The 22,556-nt window shown below is 39.6% G+C and overlaps 1 protein-coding gene and 1 long non-coding RNA gene across 3 annotated transcripts; one reads left to right on the top strand and one right to left on the bottom strand.

Annotated features, from left to right (window-relative positions):
• Nucleotides 1-456: 456 nt before the first annotated feature.
• Nucleotides 457-20,987, bottom strand: LOC138022207 (organic cation/carnitine transporter 2-like). Of its 2 annotated transcripts, none has more exons than XM_068869263.1 (10): nt 20,857-20,987; nt 11,184-11,479; nt 7,258-7,486; nt 6,934-7,132; nt 6,127-6,333; nt 5,199-5,333; nt 4,105-4,202; nt 3,094-3,205; nt 2,593-2,665; nt 457-1,313 (listed from the first exon to the last, which is right to left on the bottom strand). In XM_068869263.1, exons 2-10 carry the CDS (start codon nt 11,475-11,477, stop codon nt 1,104-1,106), a joined length of 1,557 nt encoding a protein of 518 aa, XP_068725364.1. In that variant the 5' UTR covers nt 11,478-11,479; nt 20,857-20,987; the 3' UTR covers nt 457-1,103. The 2 variants fall into 2 exon arrangements, with proteins under 2 accessions (XP_068725364.1, XP_068725363.1); XM_068869262.1 differs by lacking the exon at nt 20,857-20,987 and adding an exon at nt 15,864-15,990.
• On the top strand, nt 19,522-21,038 carry LOC138022221 (uncharacterized). The gene is made up of 3 exons (XR_011126541.1): nt 19,522-19,604; nt 20,210-20,326; nt 20,924-21,038. It is a non-coding gene; the product is annotated as an uncharacterized lncRNA (long non-coding RNA).
• Nucleotides 21,039-22,556: the final 1,518 nt, after the last annotated feature.

The raw sequence follows: 22,556 nt of genomic DNA, 5'->3' as shown, positions 1-22,556 counted from the left end.
CGGTAAATTTTCCCAGGTTTCTTTCCAATAATTTCCAATGTTTACTAGGGGGACTTGCTAGTGCGAAGAATGTTTACACGAAACTCACGCTTTTTGCAAATTTTGAGTGTCATGAAATTACATTATTTGCGTGACAATATATCCCTTTACTCTAACCCACAAACATTCAGATAGTAATAAACCTCATACGAGGAAACGATCTTGCGGAAACATTGTTGCAGAAGCACATGTTTCCCCGTTTGCGGCCCGCCCCAGGAAACATTTATTGCGCAAGCAAAGATATTTCTGAATTTGTTCTGAAACATTTTCCTTCCTCAGCAAATGTTTCCTAGTTTTCGCTCCGAGGAAACATTTCGGGAAACAATGTTTCCGCAACAATGTTTCTTCGTTTGCGGGCGCCTTTAATAACAGGCAACGTTATAGTAAACGAGCAAGCACGAGGCAGGACAAGCAGCATCAATTCGAAAAGTCATTAGCGTTTTATTAATGAACAGCTTATTAACACCAAGAAAATGCGCCTTGCGTGTGCTCATGTGTCGCTTAGGAAGAGAGGATAAAGGGCTAGATGAAGGGTAAGAACACATCCTCATGCGGTGAAAGTTATTTTGGTCTCGTGCTCATAGCCGCGCATCCAATGATAACCAATCAGGTGTCTCCCTTAAAATAGCTGCATAATAGTGTAATTTCATGATGCCCAAAAAGTGCAATGGAATATTGCAATAGTCACTTAAAACTGTTGAAGAACATAAAAGAAATACAACAAAAGGAAAGAAGAGAATGGGTGGACACAAATGGACGAGATTGAAACCGATTGAATTCGGGTAATCTTGAGAACAGTCAGCCCAACGTTTTTTCAAGTTTATGGATAAGATAATTTTTGCTGAGAATCATCTCCTTTGTGAAGTCATGATAATTTTATCAGTAAAGGAACTCCACGGTTACTATTTAAGAGTTTTAAACTCCTGATTAACTAAAGATTTCCCTTAAACTCCCTAAAATAAGGTGACATAGCACCCCTTAAAAAACTTATTATCACTGGAAGAGGCTAATGTATGGTGGGTGTGTTCTCTCCCCTGCTTAGTCGATCCAGAGATAAAAAACTTTTACATAAGAGCACTTTTTTCATTATTATCAGGATCAGAGACATCATTCTTATCAAAGACTTCAAGCTTTTCACCATCTTCTTGCATTTGAGACTCCAAATCTTCCATCGTTGGCTGATTGAAAGTTTCTGGCAAGGTCATCCCAACAATAGCACCTGCCACAGCGAGTCCGGCCATGATCCCATACGGCAGGAAACGATGAATTGTCAGCTGTTGGGAAAAAAAGTTTATCTGCTGAAAACCCTGAAACTTACTCGCAGGAGAATAGCATCTATTGTCTTGAAATGGATGAATGAGACGGGAATAGACCTAATTGGGTAACTCAATGTTGTACCCATTTTGGAATTGCGTACAACATTGAGTTACCCGGTTAGGTCTATTGCTAACCCCGGTGGATGAAATGAAAAGATTTTTTAACTGGTAACTCCGAGATACTCACAAAAAACTCAAAGTACTCTGACCACTCGAATTTTTCCGAGTATCCCCGAATTACCGTGGAAAAAACAACATCTCTTCGTCTATTGATGCATTCTTCAAAGAACCCCGCTGAATGCCAACGGAGTGACAGGGCGTTCAACACTTACTTCAAAGAGCAAATAATAAAAAAAAAAACTTGAAATCTGAATACATCAATTTCTAAATTTAAGTCCCATTTTGGTTTATAACAGAATAGATATATACAGTTTCGTATTCTAACGATTGGACTGGATCTAGCATGAAATGGAGGCTAATGCAGGCAAATTAATTTGCATTTGAAAAGATTTGCCCGCATTAGCCTCCATTTCATGCTAGATCCAGTCCAGCCGCGGGAATTCCAAAATGGTCTATTCTCTTTCTTTACATTGTCTAGAATAGACCACGTAAAGGTAGTATCACTCTCCTCCTTTGAACTCCTGGATTATCAAATGTAAGACAACTTAACTTTCAGGGCACTGAAAAGACATGCCACTCGATAAAAGCGTATGACATCAAGATGCATGAAAACTTGAATTAACACACGAACATTTGCTTTATTTTGCTCAAGCCTCGATGACAATTTTGAATATTGATACATCGTAATTTGTCTATTCCTTAAGACTACTTTTTGAGCTTTTATTAAAGATATTTAAAGACAATTAATTGTCCAGCCGGATAAAAAAATCAACCCGGGCGAATCAAATTCTAACGAAGGTGCAGGTGTCATTAGGAGCCCATGACGAGGAACTTACAATTTCATTGCATCTATGAAACGGCGCTTTTACAGACCAAGTTATTTATAGTTTGATTTTCCCGGGAAACCGGACCTGTCCAGCCAATCACAAGTCTTGCATGAGAAATTAATCCACATGGGAATGAGGATTGGCACTCGTGCAAGCCAAATCGTATTTGAGAAAATAGCTTGATCTGTGAAAATGCCGTTACATAGACTTAGTATTGGAGCTGTAGGCTCCTAGTCATGGGCTCCTGGTGCCATGGTATTTAGTGGTTACTCCAAATAATATTTGCTTACCAAATAAGGAGCGTAAACTGAGGCGAAAGCGCTCACACGTGCCACGGCTGTTGACGTACCTAGTCCGACGTTCCTAAGACAAATAAAAAAGTTACTTGGTTTGATACATCGGCATTACATTCAATTGACTTAAATGAAACCAACACTCCATCACTTCGGCAATCACAGCAGATGCAGACAAATGGAGCATCAAAACCGGTACAAAGAAAACAGATGAAGCTGGCGTCAAGCGCACGAGAGCGCGTGCTAGCACGAGAATAATTAAATGAAATAAATAATCTTTTGAACTGCGGGTTATAGACGAAAGACAGACGTAATCCGCGCACTGATCTGGACAATTTGAGCAATAGAAACCTGAAAAATTCAGGGGGCCTTAACGGGATTCGAACCCATGATGTTTGCGATATTGGTGCAATGCTCTACCAACTGAAATATGAAGCCACTGCAAATGTTCATTATATTCATTCATCTCAAGAGGCACAAAGACTCTCTGATGTTTACCGTAAAGTTGTTGGGAACAGCTCTGCAGAGAAAACGTACACCATAAGAAACGCAGCGTCTCCACCAAGTTTGGCGACAAACAGATACAAGAAGATTTTTCCAATCCTGTAACCTGACAGAACGAAAAACGGAACATTTTTTTTAAAATTAAAAGGCAGCTGAAATAGAGAAGATATCGAACGCTACGCTAAATATATGGTTTGCAAGGGATATGTAAAGGCGTAGAAAGTGAGACAAATGGTCTGTAAAACAGATTTAGCACCAGTTCTTCTGCTGTGCACGAATTCCAATCTACGATTTTTACTTGATGATTTACTTGGTTTTATCTCACCAGCCGTAAATATCTCCGGAAACCTAGTTCCCTGGGTCTTTCCGGTTTTCACGATAGCGTCATTTGACTATAACTACCAGAATTCAGTTTGTTTTTGTTTTCTCATTTAAATTTTGTATTGTTAGTGGGGTAAAAACACTGCCGAGGATAAATAAAGGTTATTTCATATTTCATTTTTTTCAGGCGCTATCTTCTCCATACGAGATCACATTTCAAAGGACACTCATCTCTCTCGAGGAACTAGCTTTCGCAGCACTTTTTATGAGCTAACTTAAATGTCAATACAGCTATGATTTCGGCTCTCTTTTAAATTCTTTGCTATAAAAAGGCTTTTGAATCAGATTATTAATTGTGAAACAACACCCCAGTTAGACCGAGGTCATAGACGTAGTTTCCGTGCAGCTCCGCCTAGACAGAACATTAAATTAATTGCAGAGGCCCCTTGTCACACGGCACTTCTCGCACGCACACAGGCAAAACTTCGCTTGTCAAGCAGGTCGCATAAGAAGACAACCCTTGTATTGCTTGTGTTTGGCAGTCTGAACTCATCCAAATAATCCCTAGAAGAAGACTACTTACTGCCAGATACAGACATGCTGCGTTAATATCTTTTGTGACTAGGTATTGTTTACCAGGCCATACTTAAATGATCGTGACAAAGCATTTTAACGTCTTCTTACTTTCGTCATCCTTAGCTTTGTCCGTTAATAGAAGAGCCCCTAACGAACCTAAGGCAGCAGCCAGGAACGACACCATAAGAATTTTCCTGCGACCGAACCTAGAAAAGTAAAAGAGGACGAAAGTAGAGTGTGTTAATGCAGAATGAAAACTAGTCCTAAAATAAATTTGGATCAGATCTCAGTTTAAAAACTGAAAAGTTTCGATTTCGGTGTCTCTTCAACGCATTTTCACCTTATGATAACGGTAAATTTTGCAATAGGTCACCATGGCAGCGTACCTCGTAGGCTGCCATGGCGACCTATTGCAAACTTTATTGACATTAAAAACAAGGTCAGCATGGCACCAAAAAGGTAATCTGATAAAAGAAACCCCTATATTTTGTACGGTAACGCGTTAAATCTCAAAAAACGTACCAGGTGACCCGCATTTTTATTACTAGAAAGCCTGATCAGCAGGCTTGGAGCAGGCTTTATCTATCAGGAGTGGATTCCGAGCCACCTTAAATATGCCAATTGAGAAAATATCTGAGAATTCGCTCCAGATAATGTTTTTTTCTTACACTAGGCAAAAAGTAAACCATTCGTCGTTATAGGAATCCGAGGTATTTTGTCACACCATTGAGCGCATTTTGTTTAGCAATAATTGCCATGAACTCTCTATTTCGAAAGTACCGTGTCAACTATTAGCGTTACATTTTTATTAAACTCGGTTTATTTTTACTATTGACTCGAAAAGAAACAAACTGATATTTTTAAACAGTAGTTCGCTTACGTCTAATTACTCAAAATCATTCATTCAATCCGCCCATTCCTTTTGTATTCATCACAATTCTTTTTACTGATAATTTCATAAAATTTGTCATTGTATCTCGAGGGATCGAAAATGTTGTTAAGATTCTTAATTCAAACTGTACTGTGATTGGTTTAATACTATACAGTAAACATCCTATTTCGATAGTTCCGCAGGACATTAAACGAAAAATATTTACGTTTTGATCGTTAGTAAGGTTTTCTAAGAAAAGGAAACAACAAAAACAAACAGACAAAAACACAAAATTACAACAAAAAAAGCACTGATCACGTTAATACCTTACCTCAAGTTCACGAAAGTCATTAAAGGATACACCACCAGACCGGATAATGCACTTATCACCACATTAATGTAGACATTTCCACTAAGGAAAGGGGCACTTAAAGACACTCCCCAACCGATGAACGATGCTGCAAACCTGTTTGAAGATAAATGTACCTGCTTGTAAGTAAAACATTTCGAAATGAAGAAAAAAAAGTAAAATCCTTTTTAATTTGTTAAGACCTAAATTAGTACCCTTTTCGTTTGTTTCTTAATTGCAATTTTTGGGTCAACTTCCGCTAATTTTTGATGAAAATTTTCGCGGACAGCGCAACACAGGGAGCTCCAATTGACGGTGCGCTATGGGGCAATTACAATGCGACGTAGACATTGAGTTTGATAAGGGAGGAAAGCCCGGTGGAGTGCAAGGACAGAGCCAGATTGACATCGGTTCGCTGAAACAGCCCACATATGATCGCAAACTTTTTCACCTGAATACCTGACCACATACAGGACCACGATTAGTGTTCCCTAAATACTGGAGTTTAGATGTTCATGTAAACGCTTGAGTTTTTGATGTTGTACATGTGCTGGCGGATAGCAGGCAGCCGCTAAAAGGAGAGTCGAGGGGTGAAACGCAGGATTGCCAAAAACAATTCTATCAAGGTGTTTCAATGAGCCACTGAATTTCAATGCCCTCATTACTTGGCAATGCACAGTGCCTCAGTCCACAATACATAAGAGACCTTTTTGCAGACTCGGTGGCCATTTTGATTTCTATTGTTTCAAAAAGCTGTTATGGGATGCCAAGGGGGCAAATACATACTAATTTGCCCCATGATCATGCCATAATGTCTTTCGAAACAATAGAAATCAAAATGGCTGCCGTATCTGGAAAAAGGTCTGTTGAACACTTGAATCAATGCTTTTCCAAGCTCCTTTTAACTTACCATATGAACCACGAGCCGAGAGTCTTGTGTACCATTTTCATGGAGGCGAAAAGATCGCGAAATTCACCGAGCTTTTCTTGTTTGGGTAAAGCCAGGGACTCTTCTGGCATTTGTTTACGATTTATCCTGGCTACTTTACTCAGGGTTTCGTTCGCTTCAGCTACGCGTCCCTTTTTAAGAAGCCAACGAACAGACTCTGGTGTGATACTGTGTAGAGAGGTAAGGAAACAGAATGTCACAAGAAGATGCAATCGAAATGAATGGTATCATTTTCAATTGAAAAAAAAAAAAAAAAGAATTGAAGTAGCGCAGATTGCCACCTTAAATTGCCACACAATTTGTTCGTTCCCATGAATACATTTGAGGGACATTATAGAATTAGCCAGAGGGAGATTAGGAGATGCCTGGGTTAGGGCCCGGCATGGCCCGGTCCGGCAGTCATTTATGACGCCTTAAATGTGAAGGTCATAAGTCAATTTCTAACGCGCTTTCTGAGTTAGGATCATGGTTACCATCATCAGCATATTAATTGTCATTGCCACCCTCGCACATGCGCAGTGTAATGAGACGATTCACGTAAAACTTAACCCTTCATTATGTACAGAGGAATAGTTGTTCCGTGAGCATAGATGCCACGATCAAGGAACACAATGCAACAAAAGGAGAAACGCACGACGACTTTCCACCTTAGGAAGTTGAACTTATTGAGAACCCAGAGGATCGAATTAAATGCACCAATCAAAATAACTAACAGCCAAACAATAATAGCCAGTTGCAGCGAATTATCTTATTATTATTATTACTTACAACCACGCAGCTACAACCAGGAAGCCTGGAGCTGCAGTTACCATGGTTAATGTCTTCCATTCTCGGATGCCGAATGCAAATGCTGGTAAAATTATGTAGAATACACCAAATCCAATCCACACTAGTGATCCTGCAGTACTTCTTTGGCGCTTTCCTGAAAACTCTGTTGTCAACACGAACAATGGGATGCTGTAGCCACCTGGTGGGAAACGGAGGTTTAAAATATTTAATATATTAGCAAGTTGCCAATATCAACTAAGCATAGACGTTCAAAAATCTATCAACTAAATTTGCTTTTTCTCCTAAATCAGCTGAAGCACTTACCAATCATGAAGCCAACAAGGGCACGGAAAAGTGCAAATACCCAGAACGTGGGAGAAAATGCAGAGAGAAAATTTAACAAACAACATAAGAATCCACAAACAAACAGGGGAATCTTGCGTCCAAACTTGTCAGAGATCGGGCTAACGACAAGGCTGCCAATAAAATGGCCGGCAAACATAACCGAGGTTGAGATAAATCCAAATGAGCCACGGTCACACACCAGGTCAAACTGGAAAATGAAAAAAAAAGAAAAAGCTCCAGAAAAGACTGAGCTAGTCATGATGATGGTGCATAAAGCGCATAAAGATGATAAATAAATGGCGCATTTTGCCAGGTGATAGCACTTTGAAATAAGACAACATTATTGATTTTGGGTGCCCATCACGATTCTCTTCCCTGCCATGCACGGATCTCGTCGATGCTCTGTCACGCACGCGCGAAATGGCTTCAATGCACCTTCACTTCCACTCTTCCACTCTTCCACGTTAAAATTCAAACTGGTTGAAGCGGGTTTTAAACCGGTTAAGGGTTTAATGAATACACCTTATTCCAAAATGGCCGCCATTTAGATATTCTTTTGTTTTTATTCAAATAAGCCCTTGATGCCTCGTTCTTAAGCTTAAATTTTAAAAGAATATTTTATTTTGAACGAGGCAACAAGGGCCAATTTGTATCCGCATAAATCAGCGGCCATTTTAGAATAAGGTGTATCAGGAGCCCATCAGTAGGAGCTTGCCTTCCCCATACAAGCCCTATGAGTCAACCTTTGCCCGTATATTTCTATTTTTAGACTGCTACGAGTTGTTTGGCACTGCATGCGCTGTTTAAAATAGCCAATCAGAATAAGTTCATCGCCTAACGAAGACAAAAATAGCAAAAACAATGTACGCAAATTGTGCGAATTGATGTAAATTGATGTAAATGTGAGTCTCCTACTGAAGGCTTGGTTCTAAAAATAGGAAGGTACGGGCAAAGGTTATAGTGCACATGGAGGCTCCTACTCGTGGGCTCCTGGGAGTACGAGTTGCCAGAAATCGGATCTGTGCTTTATACGCAAAGGGTTCTGGGATCGCCAGGGGGCAAACATTGCAAGTCGCTGTAAGAAAATATATGGCGGAAACTTATTTCGACGTCCAAAAAACGATTTTGGAGAGAGATCAACGCTTTTTCGACGTAGTTATATCAGAAATCGATTTGGGCAATGTTGATACGTGTCAAGTGTAAGTTTTTGTTTGAAGAACCGTGAAATATGACATAAAATTTACTCGGATTAGCCGTGCTCGCGTAAGGATCCGTAAAGTTTATTGTGAAATTGACATCTCATCATGGTCTCGAAATATTACAAATTTAGGTACAAGCCTTTTTAGTTGTATTTACGTGTGTCTAGGCTGTTTTCTTATTAGTTACGACATGCGTAAACGAATTACGGCTTCCGGAAATTTACCACCTCAAAGGAGAGAAGTCGTTGTCAGAGTAGATGGAAATTGTATTCACAGAGCTATTGCTCTTTGGAGGGATGAAATGAGCAATGAGAAACATGAGGAAATCCATAGGTTAAGTTCTTGTTTTATTGGGAAAAGTCCAACGGTTTTTGAGCCGCTACTATTTTCTACAAACTCTGCGGTGAGAGTCCAATCACTTTATATGTAATGTAGTAGTTCTGCTCAAGCAAACTATTTCAATCTCCTTCTGCCTCGAGGTAGCTGTTTTAGTGCTTCTCTTCCATAGAATACAGCAGTCTCTGTTTCGATAGATTTAGATAGCACTGCAAATTCATGCCCCAGCTGTTACGTTACATGTAAACAAACCCTTTCTTCTGTCAAAATACTATCTACAAGAAGAAAGTTACTGGATCTGAGCAACCTTGTCAAGCTCCACTTTGACTTCGACCAATACAAAAGCGTCATCTTCATGTACTAGTTCTCTGTAGATCTGATCTTTGGAGCGGGTCTTTGAGGTTTTGGTACTCCCACAATCATACTCTCTTATGTACAAAGTTGGTGTAGGACATTCAGAGGTTCTGTAACTTCGTACAAAATTATTTGAACAGACCTTTGTACTCATCGAAACCTTGAATTGGTAACGATTAATAGCTCTACCCACGACAAAACATAATTGTTATTCCTGGGCGAGTAAAATCTTAATATTCCGACGTGAGGAAGAATCTTTGCCTGGGTACTTTCGATCGTTGTTACAACCCCACACAACACAATGATCGCCACTAGGCATATTTCCAATATTATTTGAATTGCTGAGTTTAGAAATAGGCCAAAAGCCATCCTATACACACATTGATTTTGTAATAGTTTGAGACCATTTCATAATAAACCTTACGCAAGCAAGGAAGTTAATCAGCAATTGAAATTTTATCTCATATTTCACGGTTATCATATTTCTGATAAAACTGAGTCGAAAAAAGCGTTAATCTCTCTCCTAAGTCGTTTTTTTTGGACGTCGAATTAGTTTCTGCCATTCATTTTCTCACAGCGACTTGCAATGTTTGCCCCCTGGCGATCCCAGAACCCTTTGCGTATAAAGCACGGATCCGATTTCTGGCAACTCATTCAATATTCTTGCAAAAGTTTTGAGAACATCCAGGAGATCCGTGCTGAGGTTTACTTTTCTTCCCTCTAGAGAGGAAAGTCAGGGAAACCTCTGCAAGGCAGAGTACAATTCTCGGGATTCATTCAGACCTTAGAGGAATACCTTCAGAAGTATTCCTCTTTTTGTCGGTTTTCCCGAAATCATCGGAAAATCCTGTTCCATTTGCTTTGTCCCACTAGTACCATGCTCCTTGAAAAAAGAAAAAAAACATGGCGGATCCCATTGGCCTTGGTGTTTAGCTGCCCAAATGAATCGTGCAGGTTTCTGTTACCTCACGCGGATGCTTTTATAGCTCGTAGCTGCACAACTGCAGGTGAATGTTTCGTTAATACAATGCGCTTTGATATTTCATTGATTGATTTTGATTAACATTTAGTTGTGAAATTCAATAGCAAAAAGGGGATCATCTTTAGACGAGGTAAACTTAGAGTTTAGTCACGGAGAACTGAATGTAACGGTATGCTTTGCTTACCTGTTTCGCTCACCTGTTTCTGGCCTATCTGAAGTGTTTAACCTGTGTTTACTGAAACCGACCTAACTGGATATCGTCAAAGAAGTAAGTGTTCATGCTGGGAGTTTCTCGTACGTTTATGTAGCGAGCGTCTTAAGGTTTTCATTCAATTAGATCGAATAATTCAAGTAAATTCAATTAAAGACATAATTATACGATTGGCGTAGACCAGTTGGATTGTGAGCCATTTGCTGGACTGGTGAGAAGTACTACTTTTGAAGTAATGATCGAAAATCCGCCAGCCATGTTTGTTACTCTAAATGATTAGTATCCAGTCTCTTGAGAACAAAAGAAAAGAAAGTTTCAAAAGGAACACACTAGTCCCCATGCATATTTTGATAGAGGAAATTTATTCTGTTCCTTTAAGGGGAAAATTCTTTCCCGTTATTCCATACAAGTGGAAAGCGCCCCAGAAGCCAAGGAAGAAGTCCTAAAACGAGGTTGTTACTTGTCTTGTAAAATTTCAGTTTCGTGGATTTTTTATAACAGACAAACTTAAATAAAAAAAGAACTTAAAAAATAATAATATTACCAGGACTAAATGAAAATTTAGCACGTCTAAGCTTGGGCAAGGAACTCCGTAAATTGCAAGCCGGCGTACAAGTTATGTATATCTACCATCTTGCAATAAAACATGGCAGCTTTGTATCCCCGCGTATAATGTTTTGAGAGGCAAACCTGTGAATCGTTGTTGTAGTTGCGTTCTTTTTTGCTCATTGTCTGGTAAATGAGGGAAGCTTTGTTTTCAATAAATTATTTTGTTGTTTTCTCTATGGGTGAATTCAATTGACATAATAGTTGTGTGCTGTACCTGAGTAACCACTGATGTGCGGTCATCTTCGAACGTCCAGTCATCCCTAGGAATATTGCATCGGAAGGAGTACTCGTCGTCTCCGAGATGAATCGTTTTGTTGAAAGGGCAAGTGGAGTTAACATGGGTTTTACATTTCCATCCTGGCTCCGACGCAATGAACATCATCACATATAATGGAAAGCCCCACCAGAGCCCATAGGCAATGTTGATAAATACAGTGAGCATGATCTGGAACCGCCCATAGCTGCCAATCTTTACCAAAACTTCGTCTGTGGTTAGTTGCTTATTCATTGCTGCAAGAAAACGATTCATTTTAGATTCCATTGGAAATTGTTCGACACAGAACGGCTGGCAATCTGAGGGAGAAGGGAGAAAAAAACAGGCCTTGCCATTTGAATTTTAATTAGGTGATCTAAATGATCTACGATTTTGGACAACACTCGTTGGAAAAAAAAAGTGACACATTACTGTAACATTTTTATTTTCTAATTTGTTTGTGATAAAAGATTAAAATCTCCCTATCCCCACCCCTGATTTAATGTTGGTTTAGAAACGGCCAAAGGCTTGCAAAGTATTTTGCAGGGGAGGACCAATATACTTTGTGAGTGCATGTCAAATCTTCCACTTTATGCACCCATTTTCCTTCCTTCTAAAGCATTGACAGGTTACTTTACTGCTTGTGCTACACACACAAAACACAGAGATGACAATGTTGAATGGAAACGAGGTAGGGATATTAGAGCCAATCGCATCAGATGGATGAAACAATTTTCTTGACATAAGGCAACTACTCGAAAGCAGGACCTGACCTTGGCAGGTTAAACATCCACTATGTCCAGGAGAGTTAACACAAAATTGGCCACCAAAAAAATATTGCAAAAGGATTTTCGTCTGCAACAGGTAGCATGTACAAGAACAGCAAATACTTGAAGAATAACAAAATTATCGCAATTATTGCAAATATCACAAAAGTCGCAGGGAATTTCCTCCAAGGAAAAAATGCGATTTGGGAAGAATTACAAATAACACTGAACAATAGAAAAACATTTATTTTACGAATCATGCAGACAGCAAATAGCAAATGTTGCAAAAGTCCCAGGGATTTTGTCTTCAAGGACAAAATGGCCGATAATATAATCGCAAATACTGCAAGAATAACACTGATTACTGGATTGCCAAACCCAGTCGGAATTTGGGTTTTATTTCGTGTTTTTTTTTTGTTTTTTACTGGGTTGCCAAACCCAGTCGGAATCTGCGTTGCATTTCGTCGTTTATTTATTTTTTCCGTGTCGGGAAAAGTCTTGCCTGTCACTGCTCTGCTAAGTGGTGTCTTTGTGCATAGAGTCTTCTGCGCGTATTTTGTTAGGTTTGAGGGGGCTGGGGTAATGCGTAGATTTCTCTGGTGCACATAGGAGAACATTTAATTACTAACCTGGAATGGCGTTGGAAGTCATTGTAACGCGAATGGCGTTTTAGTGCATCTTAAAGCAAAATATACCCTTATAGAACTCAAGAATGGAACGTCAATTGGATAAACAAGACAAATATATCTGGAATCTTAAAAGCGGCGAGTAATGGACTTCGACAATAATCTATCGCCCGTCGAGCCGAAATCAAAGTGAGCTGTATTTCTAATGTTTTACCTAGTGTGCTGTTATGTAGAACGCTGAAACGAAATGGAAAATCCTGGTGTGAACGTGTGAGCGAAAGGGCTTCTGCTGGCGCGACATGTGGATGACCCTCAAATGGTCTTAATGACCCCCCACTTGAAAAAATTAACTGGAACCCTGCAGTTCAATTGTGTAACACGTACTACAGGCAACCCAGTGTACGCTTTTATGGAGCGTCTTGTTTTTAAAGAAAACCACCCAAGTCCTAAAGAGCAAAGAGGGCTCTCGGCAAGCCGCAAATGTAATAAAATCGCAAAAATCCGAAAAGTGTTGTTTGTAACGACGAAATTTCGAAGAATTTCAACTATATTTTTCCTAGAGGGAAACTCTAATGATAAGGCAAAGCTAGTATTATTGCGCTCGATTAATTAAGGAGAACGCATCTTAGTATCGTTTCAGTATCCAAGAGGTGCCTCTTCCAAAAAAGTTTTTTTTTCGAAATTAATGACTGGAAAATGTTAACAAAACTGACCGTCAGTGTAAGATGATCGTAACACGACCCACTCATTCCCAAAGCTTTTTAAGCCTAAAGGCGACAACATCCATTCGTAACATTTTTCTCAGATAGTATCAAAGTGAACTAGTTTTCTGTCCTTGTCTTGTTTCACTTGGCAAGATCAAAGCAAGGGAAAGGGGGAAGAGAAAAAAACACAAACATGTCCTGTTTTAAAGCTTCTTCCAGAGAGTATAAAGATCCGAGACGGGCGATATTTTGCGAGATGCACACCTCAGTGGTATTATTAAAACAAGGGAAAAGACATGAGAATACCTCTTTCCTAAATCGTCTACCTGAGAGACAAAAACGTACGACACAAAATCAAAACGTGAACGATGCACAAATAATAACCTTTAATACTATACCCAGGCTCGATTACCAGCCGCTGTTTCGGGAAATGAGCCAGCGCTCACTCCCGAAATCTCGGCTGGACGCGCGAGGTGAGCCATTGTTAATCTCCGCCAATCAGAAACTCGCCTGCACAAATCCGTCTGGCATAAATTGTATGTTTTGGCTGCGAAGGTATTCTTTGACCCGGCCTGTTCGAGGTTTACAGTGCTTTAAGGTAGGAAACATCCAAGATTGCGACAACGAAAAGTGTTCGAGAAGCTGGAGAATGGGAAGTTGTGTCGTTTTCTAACGCCTGAGTTCGCAAACTTCACTGATTTTCCAGATGGCGCCAAGGTCAAAATACGGCTTTCAAATCCATTGCTATTGCAATTTTCTCCTCATACTTCGTTAATGTAAGAGCAAGTAAAATTCCTCAAGATCAATTGAAAGTACTGCTGAGTTTATTGCTGGCAAAACGAGGGGGCCGATGAGGTCGACTGAGAGCTAAAGCAGCCGAAGATTTCGTCGATGATTCGCCGGTTGAATTCAAACTCACATCGATCATTTAACCGCAAACTCAAGCTCGTATCATCTGGAAACTTCACACTGACGTTTTAAGCATTGTTATGTAATTTCTGTTTTCTTAAAATCAGTGTTTGTGGGATGTCTAATGCTATTTCCCCGCCACTATTAACTTCGCATAAATTATATTTTGAATTTACGTCTCAGACACAATCTATCGCTCACGCGTCCAGCCGTCTCTTCTCGGGGGAGGATACCCGAACTCGAGTGAGCGGCGGGAAATCGAGCCTATACTATACCTTGATCGCCTACAATCATGGCATGTTATTAAAGCATGGGTTAGCTGACCATGTTCATTTACCGCAGAAAAAAAACCTCAGTCTCGGAGCAGAGTAGAAAACCAAAAACTTAGCCCACATACGACATAGAATCTAACCTGTGCCACATTGGTGGGAAAGCCAAACAAGCGCTCTCACCACTAGGTCATCGCTGCACCCCATATCAGTTTTCTACTTCATGCATGGCTGCTTCAGAATTTACATCCGGAAACTCTCAAATCCTGCAGGAACGCACGATTTACGGATAACATTCTATTTGACTTTTTTGTTGTACTTACTGAAGGTTAAAGTTTTTCATTCTTTACATGGTTAAGTCCTTTTTTCTTAGTCTTAATTTTATGCTCAAGGTCCAGTCCTTAGAACGGAAAACTATTATCAATTCATATGTCATGAGCATCAGTCCTTCTCTCAGGGACTACTCTCACCCAGACAATAGTTAATACTTAAAAAATAAAACATTGTAAATTAAAAAGGTTGGTATAAGGGAAGTACCTTAATTTGAAAATACTTTTCAAAAGAGCCTTGGCCTGTAGAAAGTCTACACTGGAAAAATTTGCCTTTGAAGATCAGTGGAGGTTTCATGGTCCACGAAACCTGAATCGAGGCGCGCCTGTCTCCAATCATTGAACCGTGGAGTTGTTTTCTTTAAAATTCTATTCAATACTCAGCCATGTCTGGATGGGCTAACTGAGGAATGGCGTGATTGCATGTAACAATCATTTTAAGTAAGAACGGCGGTAACATTTTTACCTTGCCCTAAATCAGATAGAGACCGAAGGAGGTGGCCTTATTTACAATCCTTTTTTGATCTTTTCTTCTCGTAATAAAAGGTCGATGTGATTATGTAAATTAATTTGTATTCAAATAGTTCACGCGAAGGATCGTTATTAAATGCACTCGACAAGTAGATCCACAATAGTTTTTAAACCTGAAAAAGTTGAGGAGCCTTGTTAGCGTAGCCATTATGTCTTCTACTTGTGTCCAAGTCACCCAAAGTGAAAACAAAACGACGTGCAACGAAGAGAGCAAAAGAAATGATTTTCTGACCTCAACACATGACAACAACTATTCCCCTAAAAACTGCGCAGTTTCATATTAGTGCTTTCATTGCAACCATATCCTCAATCACCAGTTCACTTACAGATGATGCCTTAGATCGGCGAAAGCTCGGAGTCAATAAAGAACCACAGTAGCACTTAAAGGCTTCAATTGATCTATATCCCGCATCACTACGACATGATGCTAAAGGACACATTCAAACGTTTAGTTTTCACATTAGTGCTTTCATTGCAACCATATCCTCAATCACCAGTTCACTTACCGAACCGTTCCAATTCCGAACGATATGAAAGTCAGTAATCAGTCAGTAATCTCTGAGCAGCTGAAGTTTTAGATGCACCAAAGAAGATTGGGAACAGAATGTTATGCAAGAGTAACGCACATGCTCTTTTTTTTTTCATTTATGTGTATACAGGACGGATACGATTGGCTGAAAGGGGGTGTCACGTCGACCGCATACAAATGGTACTCTAGAATTGCCCGAAGCAATCTTGTTTGTCCACCCAAATTTTGAATAAGCATTGTTTTATTTTCTCTTTGGACCATTGTAAGTCCCAAGAGAAACTGGAAACAGTGCTTCTTTAAAATTTGGATGGACAAACAAAGAGTATTATGGTTTCCGTTTTGGGCAATAGGTTTGTTATCTTAATAAGAAGGTCTTTGTTGCATCAATATAGTGTCGAGTCTTTCATGCTGTGGCGATGTCGAGAAAAACGTGACCTGAAAACATAATTATGAACGAAATGATATTTGAAATGAATCATATACACTCTCTTTATTTTATAAAAACCTTTTTTGTAAGAACGTTGAGGCTGAGATTAACCGCCAAATTTTTTGAACGTATTAAGAACATTTCTCAAGCATAGAGTCGATTAAGAACATTTTTATTATGCTCATTTGAATTTTAAATGAAAGCATAAAACAACGATAAATTAATGTAAATTAATTCAAATACTTAAGGGCATAATCTTACTGCATGACACACATCTCAGTTTCTAATAATGAGCTGTTTTCATTAAAAATCGTTCCAAAATTACTGTAGCACCATCAAAGTCATCAGGTGAAACAAAGTGATGTAAATTTAAGAAGATGTTACAAACGTTTTCTGCCTCACGTCGCAAATATAAAAGGTCGTTCAGTTTCAGCTCCAAAATAAGACGTTCTTATAGAAAAAAGTGTATTGAACTGCGGATATGAAATCAAGTAAAGCTATGATCCGTGCAGTTATGAACTGCGTAGAGAAGCCTGAAAAATTCATAATTTCAACGGGCTTTAAACCCGCGATGGCGATGCGACGCTCTAACTAACGGAGCTAGGAAGCCGATGATGTTGAGATTTGGTCAAATGTTAACGTTCCCGCGATGAATGAATCAATGAACGAAATGATATATGAAATGAATCATATTTTCAACTGCGGATATGAAATCAAGTGAAGCTATTACCCTCGCAGTTATCAACGTGATTTTAGCAGTATTTTTTTAAATTTCATATCCGCAGTTTAGTAGTGGCCCCGGGTATAATGTAGTTTGGCTACAAATTGGTGCGACCTATTTCAGAGTAAAAATAAAAAATAGACAATAAAATGCTCATTCATGTTGTCATCAAGGCCTTCACTTCTGATGATTTCTCGTCTTTGTCTTTGTAGCTGCAGTACGATTATTTTTACTCGTTCAACCATGTTCTCGTTTTGTGGCGTTGCTGTGGCGGACACCTTAGAGAGCTTAGCAAAGCCTGAACGACGAAGTTGACAGCACAATAACGACAAAAAGCGTTTAACATTATGGTGCATTTTTTTGCTGTCCTTGTTCAAACAAAAGCTTCAAAGAACCGAATGTGAGGTTATGTAAAGGCACCCGCAAACGATGAAATATTGATGCGGAATCCTTGTTTCCCAAAATGTTTTCTCGGCGTGCAAACAAGGAAACATTGTTGCCGAGGAAGCAAAATGTTCAGATGTTTCCTTTACTTTCGCAGGTTTTCTGTCAGAGAAATTGACCTCTGAGAGGTGTTTTTCTACAGTTGTAGCTGGGTAATTTCTATTCTATGAAAATTTTCTCATGTTCTCTTCAAAAGTAATTTCAGAGGAATTTGTTCTTAGAAGCCTTAACGCTTCTCCCTTGATAAGACCTTTTGTGACGCCTGGTGGGTGGCACGAATAGAAATTCGTGTATTGGAAGGTCTCTGTAGGTTTGAAATGTACATTTGTTCGCACGTCAAGGATAGAATCCTTGTTGAATCCGACACCTCTGTATACTTTCGTGTCCAAGAATATAGCTTCTGAGATTTCAGCCGTGAATTTGATTGTAGGATGGAAGTTTTTTGCCTTTAGAAGAAATTCGTGTCCCGTACTGATATGCCGTCATCGATAACTCTTTTGCAAAAGATTGGCTTGATGCTGCTTTGTCTGAGTATTTCTTTTTCTATTTTGGCCATGAAGATGTTAGCAAAGGCTACGGCCATTTTCGTGCCCATGGCGGTTCCATGGGTTTGAACATAATCTTTCCTGTCAAATTGAAACGAGTTTTCTTGTAGGATCAGACTGAGCATTTCGCTTAAAAACCTGGTAGGGACTGAAAGGTTTCCTTGGTGAAATTCTTCGTATGCATGCCATACAGTGGTAATACCCCCTCGTTGTGGTATGTTCGTGTATAGGCTTGTGACATCCATTGAAACAAGTATGGCACTGTTAGGCAGTTTAATCCTTTCGATCAAGTCAATAAAGTCTGTTGTATCTTTGAGATACGAAGCTTAAGCTTGCTGTTGTGCTATTGGCTGAATAAGGTGGTCAACAAATGCTGAGATCCTTTCTGTAGGGCCTGAACACCCTGAGATAATAGGTCTACCGACAAGTGTCGGTTTGTGAATTTTTGTAAGTGTGTAAAACACTGGTATTCGTGGAGGATCAGGCGTAAGGGAGAGCCATTTTGCCGTCATTTTGTCAATGTGGCCTTCTGAGAGCAGTGATTTATTTAGTTGTTGAGCTTTCTTGGCTGTAGTTTCAACCATTGGGTTGTCCAGAGGTCGGTAGTTATTTAAATCATCAAGTAGAACTTGACCTCGTTTTAAACGGTTTGTCTTGTCTGCTCATCAATACGGCTGTGCTGCCCTTATCTGATTTCTTGAGAATAATGCTTTCGTTACGCGATAGTTCTTTGAGAGCTTGGCGCTCTCCCGTAGATATATTATCTTTTGGCTTTACCATTTCACAGGGGCACCCAACGTCGATTTTCGGAAAATATCTGTTCGGAAGACGATTTGAGATCTAGAATTTTCGGAACCTTTGTTGTAAAATTTCTTGCTTCCCTACCTGTCCTAGGATTTTCGAACATCTAAAATATGGTATAATTGCCCATTTTTAACGGTGTTTTACCCTAAAAAGGTCACCTAGAATTTTCGGGAGCCTTTTTTCTGGCTAAAAGTTTCGAAAAGGTAAGTTTTTATCCTTATAATTTTCGGATCACTAGACTTTCAGCTAGGAAATCCGAACAGATCAAAAATTTTTAGGAGATAAAAATATGCCTATAGCTGCTGTTTAAATACTACAATGGGTTTAACAATGCTATGTTTGAGTTATTTTGAACTATATTCTCGTTGGGTGCCCCTGAATTCAGTACTGAGCTCGAATTTGACCTCCTCTAGGAAGGTTTCCAGAGCTAATGATGGCTGGACTGGTGGTTTCCAGTCCGACTTAACGCGGAAAGATGAGGTTCGCTTTCTTCTCCGTGAAAAATATATTGTGGTCGCATTCGTCTCGCAAATTGATTGAAATCCGCGAGAAGTTGGCGCCTGATAAGATTTTCTTTTGTCACGCGATAGTAGAGTAATTTGCTCATCTGTCAGTTGTTCATTCGACAGATTTTTGATATACTGTTTGCGTGACTCAATGGTGTTACAAAAGCGTTTATTGTCTTTGATTTCTTTTGCGGTCTTTTGCCTCTTTGTTATCTCTGCCGTTTTCTTTCCCTTTTCCCCTTACTTCTAAGGAGCCTGATAAGACACAAGGGTAAGATTCAATTTGTTTATTCACATGCACTTGTGATCTCATTTGTTCTAACAGTACATCGACTTCGCTAATCTTGGCTTTCAACTCTTTGGCTGGCTCGTTCACATTGTCACCTTTGTTGACAGGTTTCTTTCTAGCCGACACAGAATCGAACCTGGACCACACAAGTTGGTGGGAAAGCCAAACAAGCGCTCTCACCACTAGGTCATCGCTGCACCCCATATCAGTTTTCTACTTCCTGCATGGCTGCTTCAGAATTTACATCCTGAAACACTTAAATCCTGCAATAACGCACGATTTAGGGATAACATTCTATTTGACTTTGTTGTTGTACTTACTGAAGTTTTTCATTCTTTACATGGTTCAGTCCTTTTTTCTTAGTCTTAATTTTATGCTCAAGGTCGAGTCCTTAGAACGGAAAACTATTATCTTGAATCTGACTGATGACTTGTCAGTCATCAGTCAGAAAAGCCAGTTAATTCATATGTCACGAGCATCAGTCCTTCTCTGGACTAATCTCACCCAGATAATATTTAACACTTAATCAGGTTTTGAAAGTTTAATAATTTGGCGTTTATTTTTATTTGTTCGCTTTGTCTCATTAGTAACCGCAGAATGGCCGGCCACTATTGTAGCGGCATCGTTTCAAGAACGAGGCATATAACAACAATACACGCCTTTCATATGCAAATATCTAGCTTGTTTTCTGCTCCCTTTGCCAGGTTGGTTTTAGTCGAAACAAATCTATTTTCTCTATATTTTCTCTATTTGCGTGACATTGATTTAGTTCAAAATAGCCTGCCAGCAGGCTAACGGCCCAATCTTCCCAGGTCGTTCGCAAACTCATTGGACACAGGTTTTCCCGGGCCATTATCCTTCCGAAGTCAACCCGGTGCGGTAAAAGAAGGGTAAATAATTTCACCAAAAATTGGTCTTCATCACATGATGGTTTATTTGGCTCCATAATAAATCAGGATTGATCTGTAAAACCGTTTGTTGTAGCAAAAAAAATTAAAAGCAAAATTTTTGAAGTACGGATCGGGTTTGCCATTTCAGCGAGTTTTACTTGAACAAATTCAATGGGTGGTTTGTAACCAATTTCTGGAGACACAGATAACAATGCTGCAATGGACAACTGCTGGTGGACGAACAAAAGGAGCTAAATTCTTATATTAATTGTTATAGTCCACCAACATGAACGCGATTACGTCAAGTGAAAAACCACCTATTATCAAAGGAGCCGCTGTCCTACCTCAGACGCTGGCAAATTCCTTGTTCAAAATCTTTCTTTTGCACTCTTGGTTCTCTCTATCTCATAGGGACTTTAAGATAGACGATGCGGACTTCAACGAGAACGCCACCCAAACAATGACACTCAAGACAGGATAAGACAAGACAAGACAAGACAAGATAATTTATTCAAGTCAACTCAAAACAACACAAGTACAGAATAAAAAAAAATACTCAAAAGCCAGTTTGTCGGCCGGTTTTGTGTGGCCGATAAATCGTACCGTGTAAATTGTGTAAAACGTGTCTTTTTTCCTCAAACGATCTTCCCGTTGTCCTTTTAGTATCCTCCACTTTGAAAGATTTAATTTTTTAAAGTATTTAAGTAACAAAACGCGTCTTCCCTTACATATGCGCTCACGAAGATTTTTAGCCCTACCACTTTAAAACGGTCTAAGCGGTCGCTGTACATTGTAAACAAGTCCACAACTTTCGCCGTACGCCATGCAAACAATAAACGGATGCCGTAGATGGCCAATTTTATCATTATGTTTGATAGGGGACTCAAATAGTTTGTAATTGTTATGAAAGACCCTATGGCTATCTCTAGTTTCCGTGCCAATATGAAAGTAAGCGTCGACGACTATCACAGATTTTCTTTGTCTGTCGTCTGTCACACTAAATGCACGGTTGTCATGGCGTTGTCTGTTTAAATTAAACCATGTAGACAACATCCAGCGCCCAAATCTCTGACTAGCGGTGAATTTTCCCAGGTTTCTTTCCAATAATTTCCAATGTTTACTAGGGGGTGTTGGTTTTCGTACTACGAAAACTAAGACCCCGGGGTCTTAGATCTTAGTTTTCGTAACACTCCCGAGTAAACTGGCCTTAAGATGTGATACAAACAAAAAATACAACGTAGACCATATTCACATAAGGCGACCAAGAAATTTTTATGTTGACTTTGTGCTAATCATCCTTACTATCATCACTTGGGGAAAATTCTTTTGAATTTTGTTCGTGCTGTTCCTTCAGCAATGTGGTAGGCTTGGCATAATCTTCTGAATGGACTACTGATCGATGACACCACATAACAGCAAAACAGACAGTAGTCAGATTGAAGGAGTCCAAGTGCTGAACTAAAATAAGACAAAAGAATAATTATTTAGCCGCCATTTATGAATACGGTCTATGAACGTTATAGAAAACTTCGTTCTTCAGGATAAACATCATTTTTTTGTACCCTAGGCTATTGTAGATAAGAGTATTACGCAGCATACTCAATGAGCATTACAATGACTCTGCATATGGACTTTGCACATTTCTTTCATGTTCTCTGCAAATGCCCAAATGCTAAGTTTTACCGGTATGTAAAACATGAGCGTACTCGGCGAATTTAATTTTCTTTCCTTCTCTACATATTCCAGCACTCGGCAAAGTCCCGTAGGCTTATATTTGTGGCTCCTTCTGCCCAAAAGTAAACGGTCAACAATCAAAGCTTGAAGGGATGCCCACAAAAAAGGTGGCGTGTGAAAGTTGGGAAGGACTAAAGTGAATGCATCGTCACGGAAATGTTGGCTGACGGAAATGTTGGCTGACGGAAATGTTGGCTAACGAAGAAGTGGACCGATGAGGACAAAAGGCGGAAAAACGTAAATGTTTTGATCGGCAGGTAAAGGGTTGGCGAAAGTGTTCATCCCCGCGGAACCAGGGGTAGGCCAAGGG

This window comes from Montipora capricornis, chromosome 10 (genome assembly GCF_036669925.1).
Source record: "Montipora capricornis isolate CH-2021 chromosome 10, ASM3666992v2, whole genome shotgun sequence".
Taxonomy (NCBI): domain Eukaryota; kingdom Metazoa; phylum Cnidaria; class Anthozoa; order Scleractinia; family Acroporidae; genus Montipora; species Montipora capricornis.
This window is presented reverse-complemented; position numbering and strand designations above follow the sequence as displayed.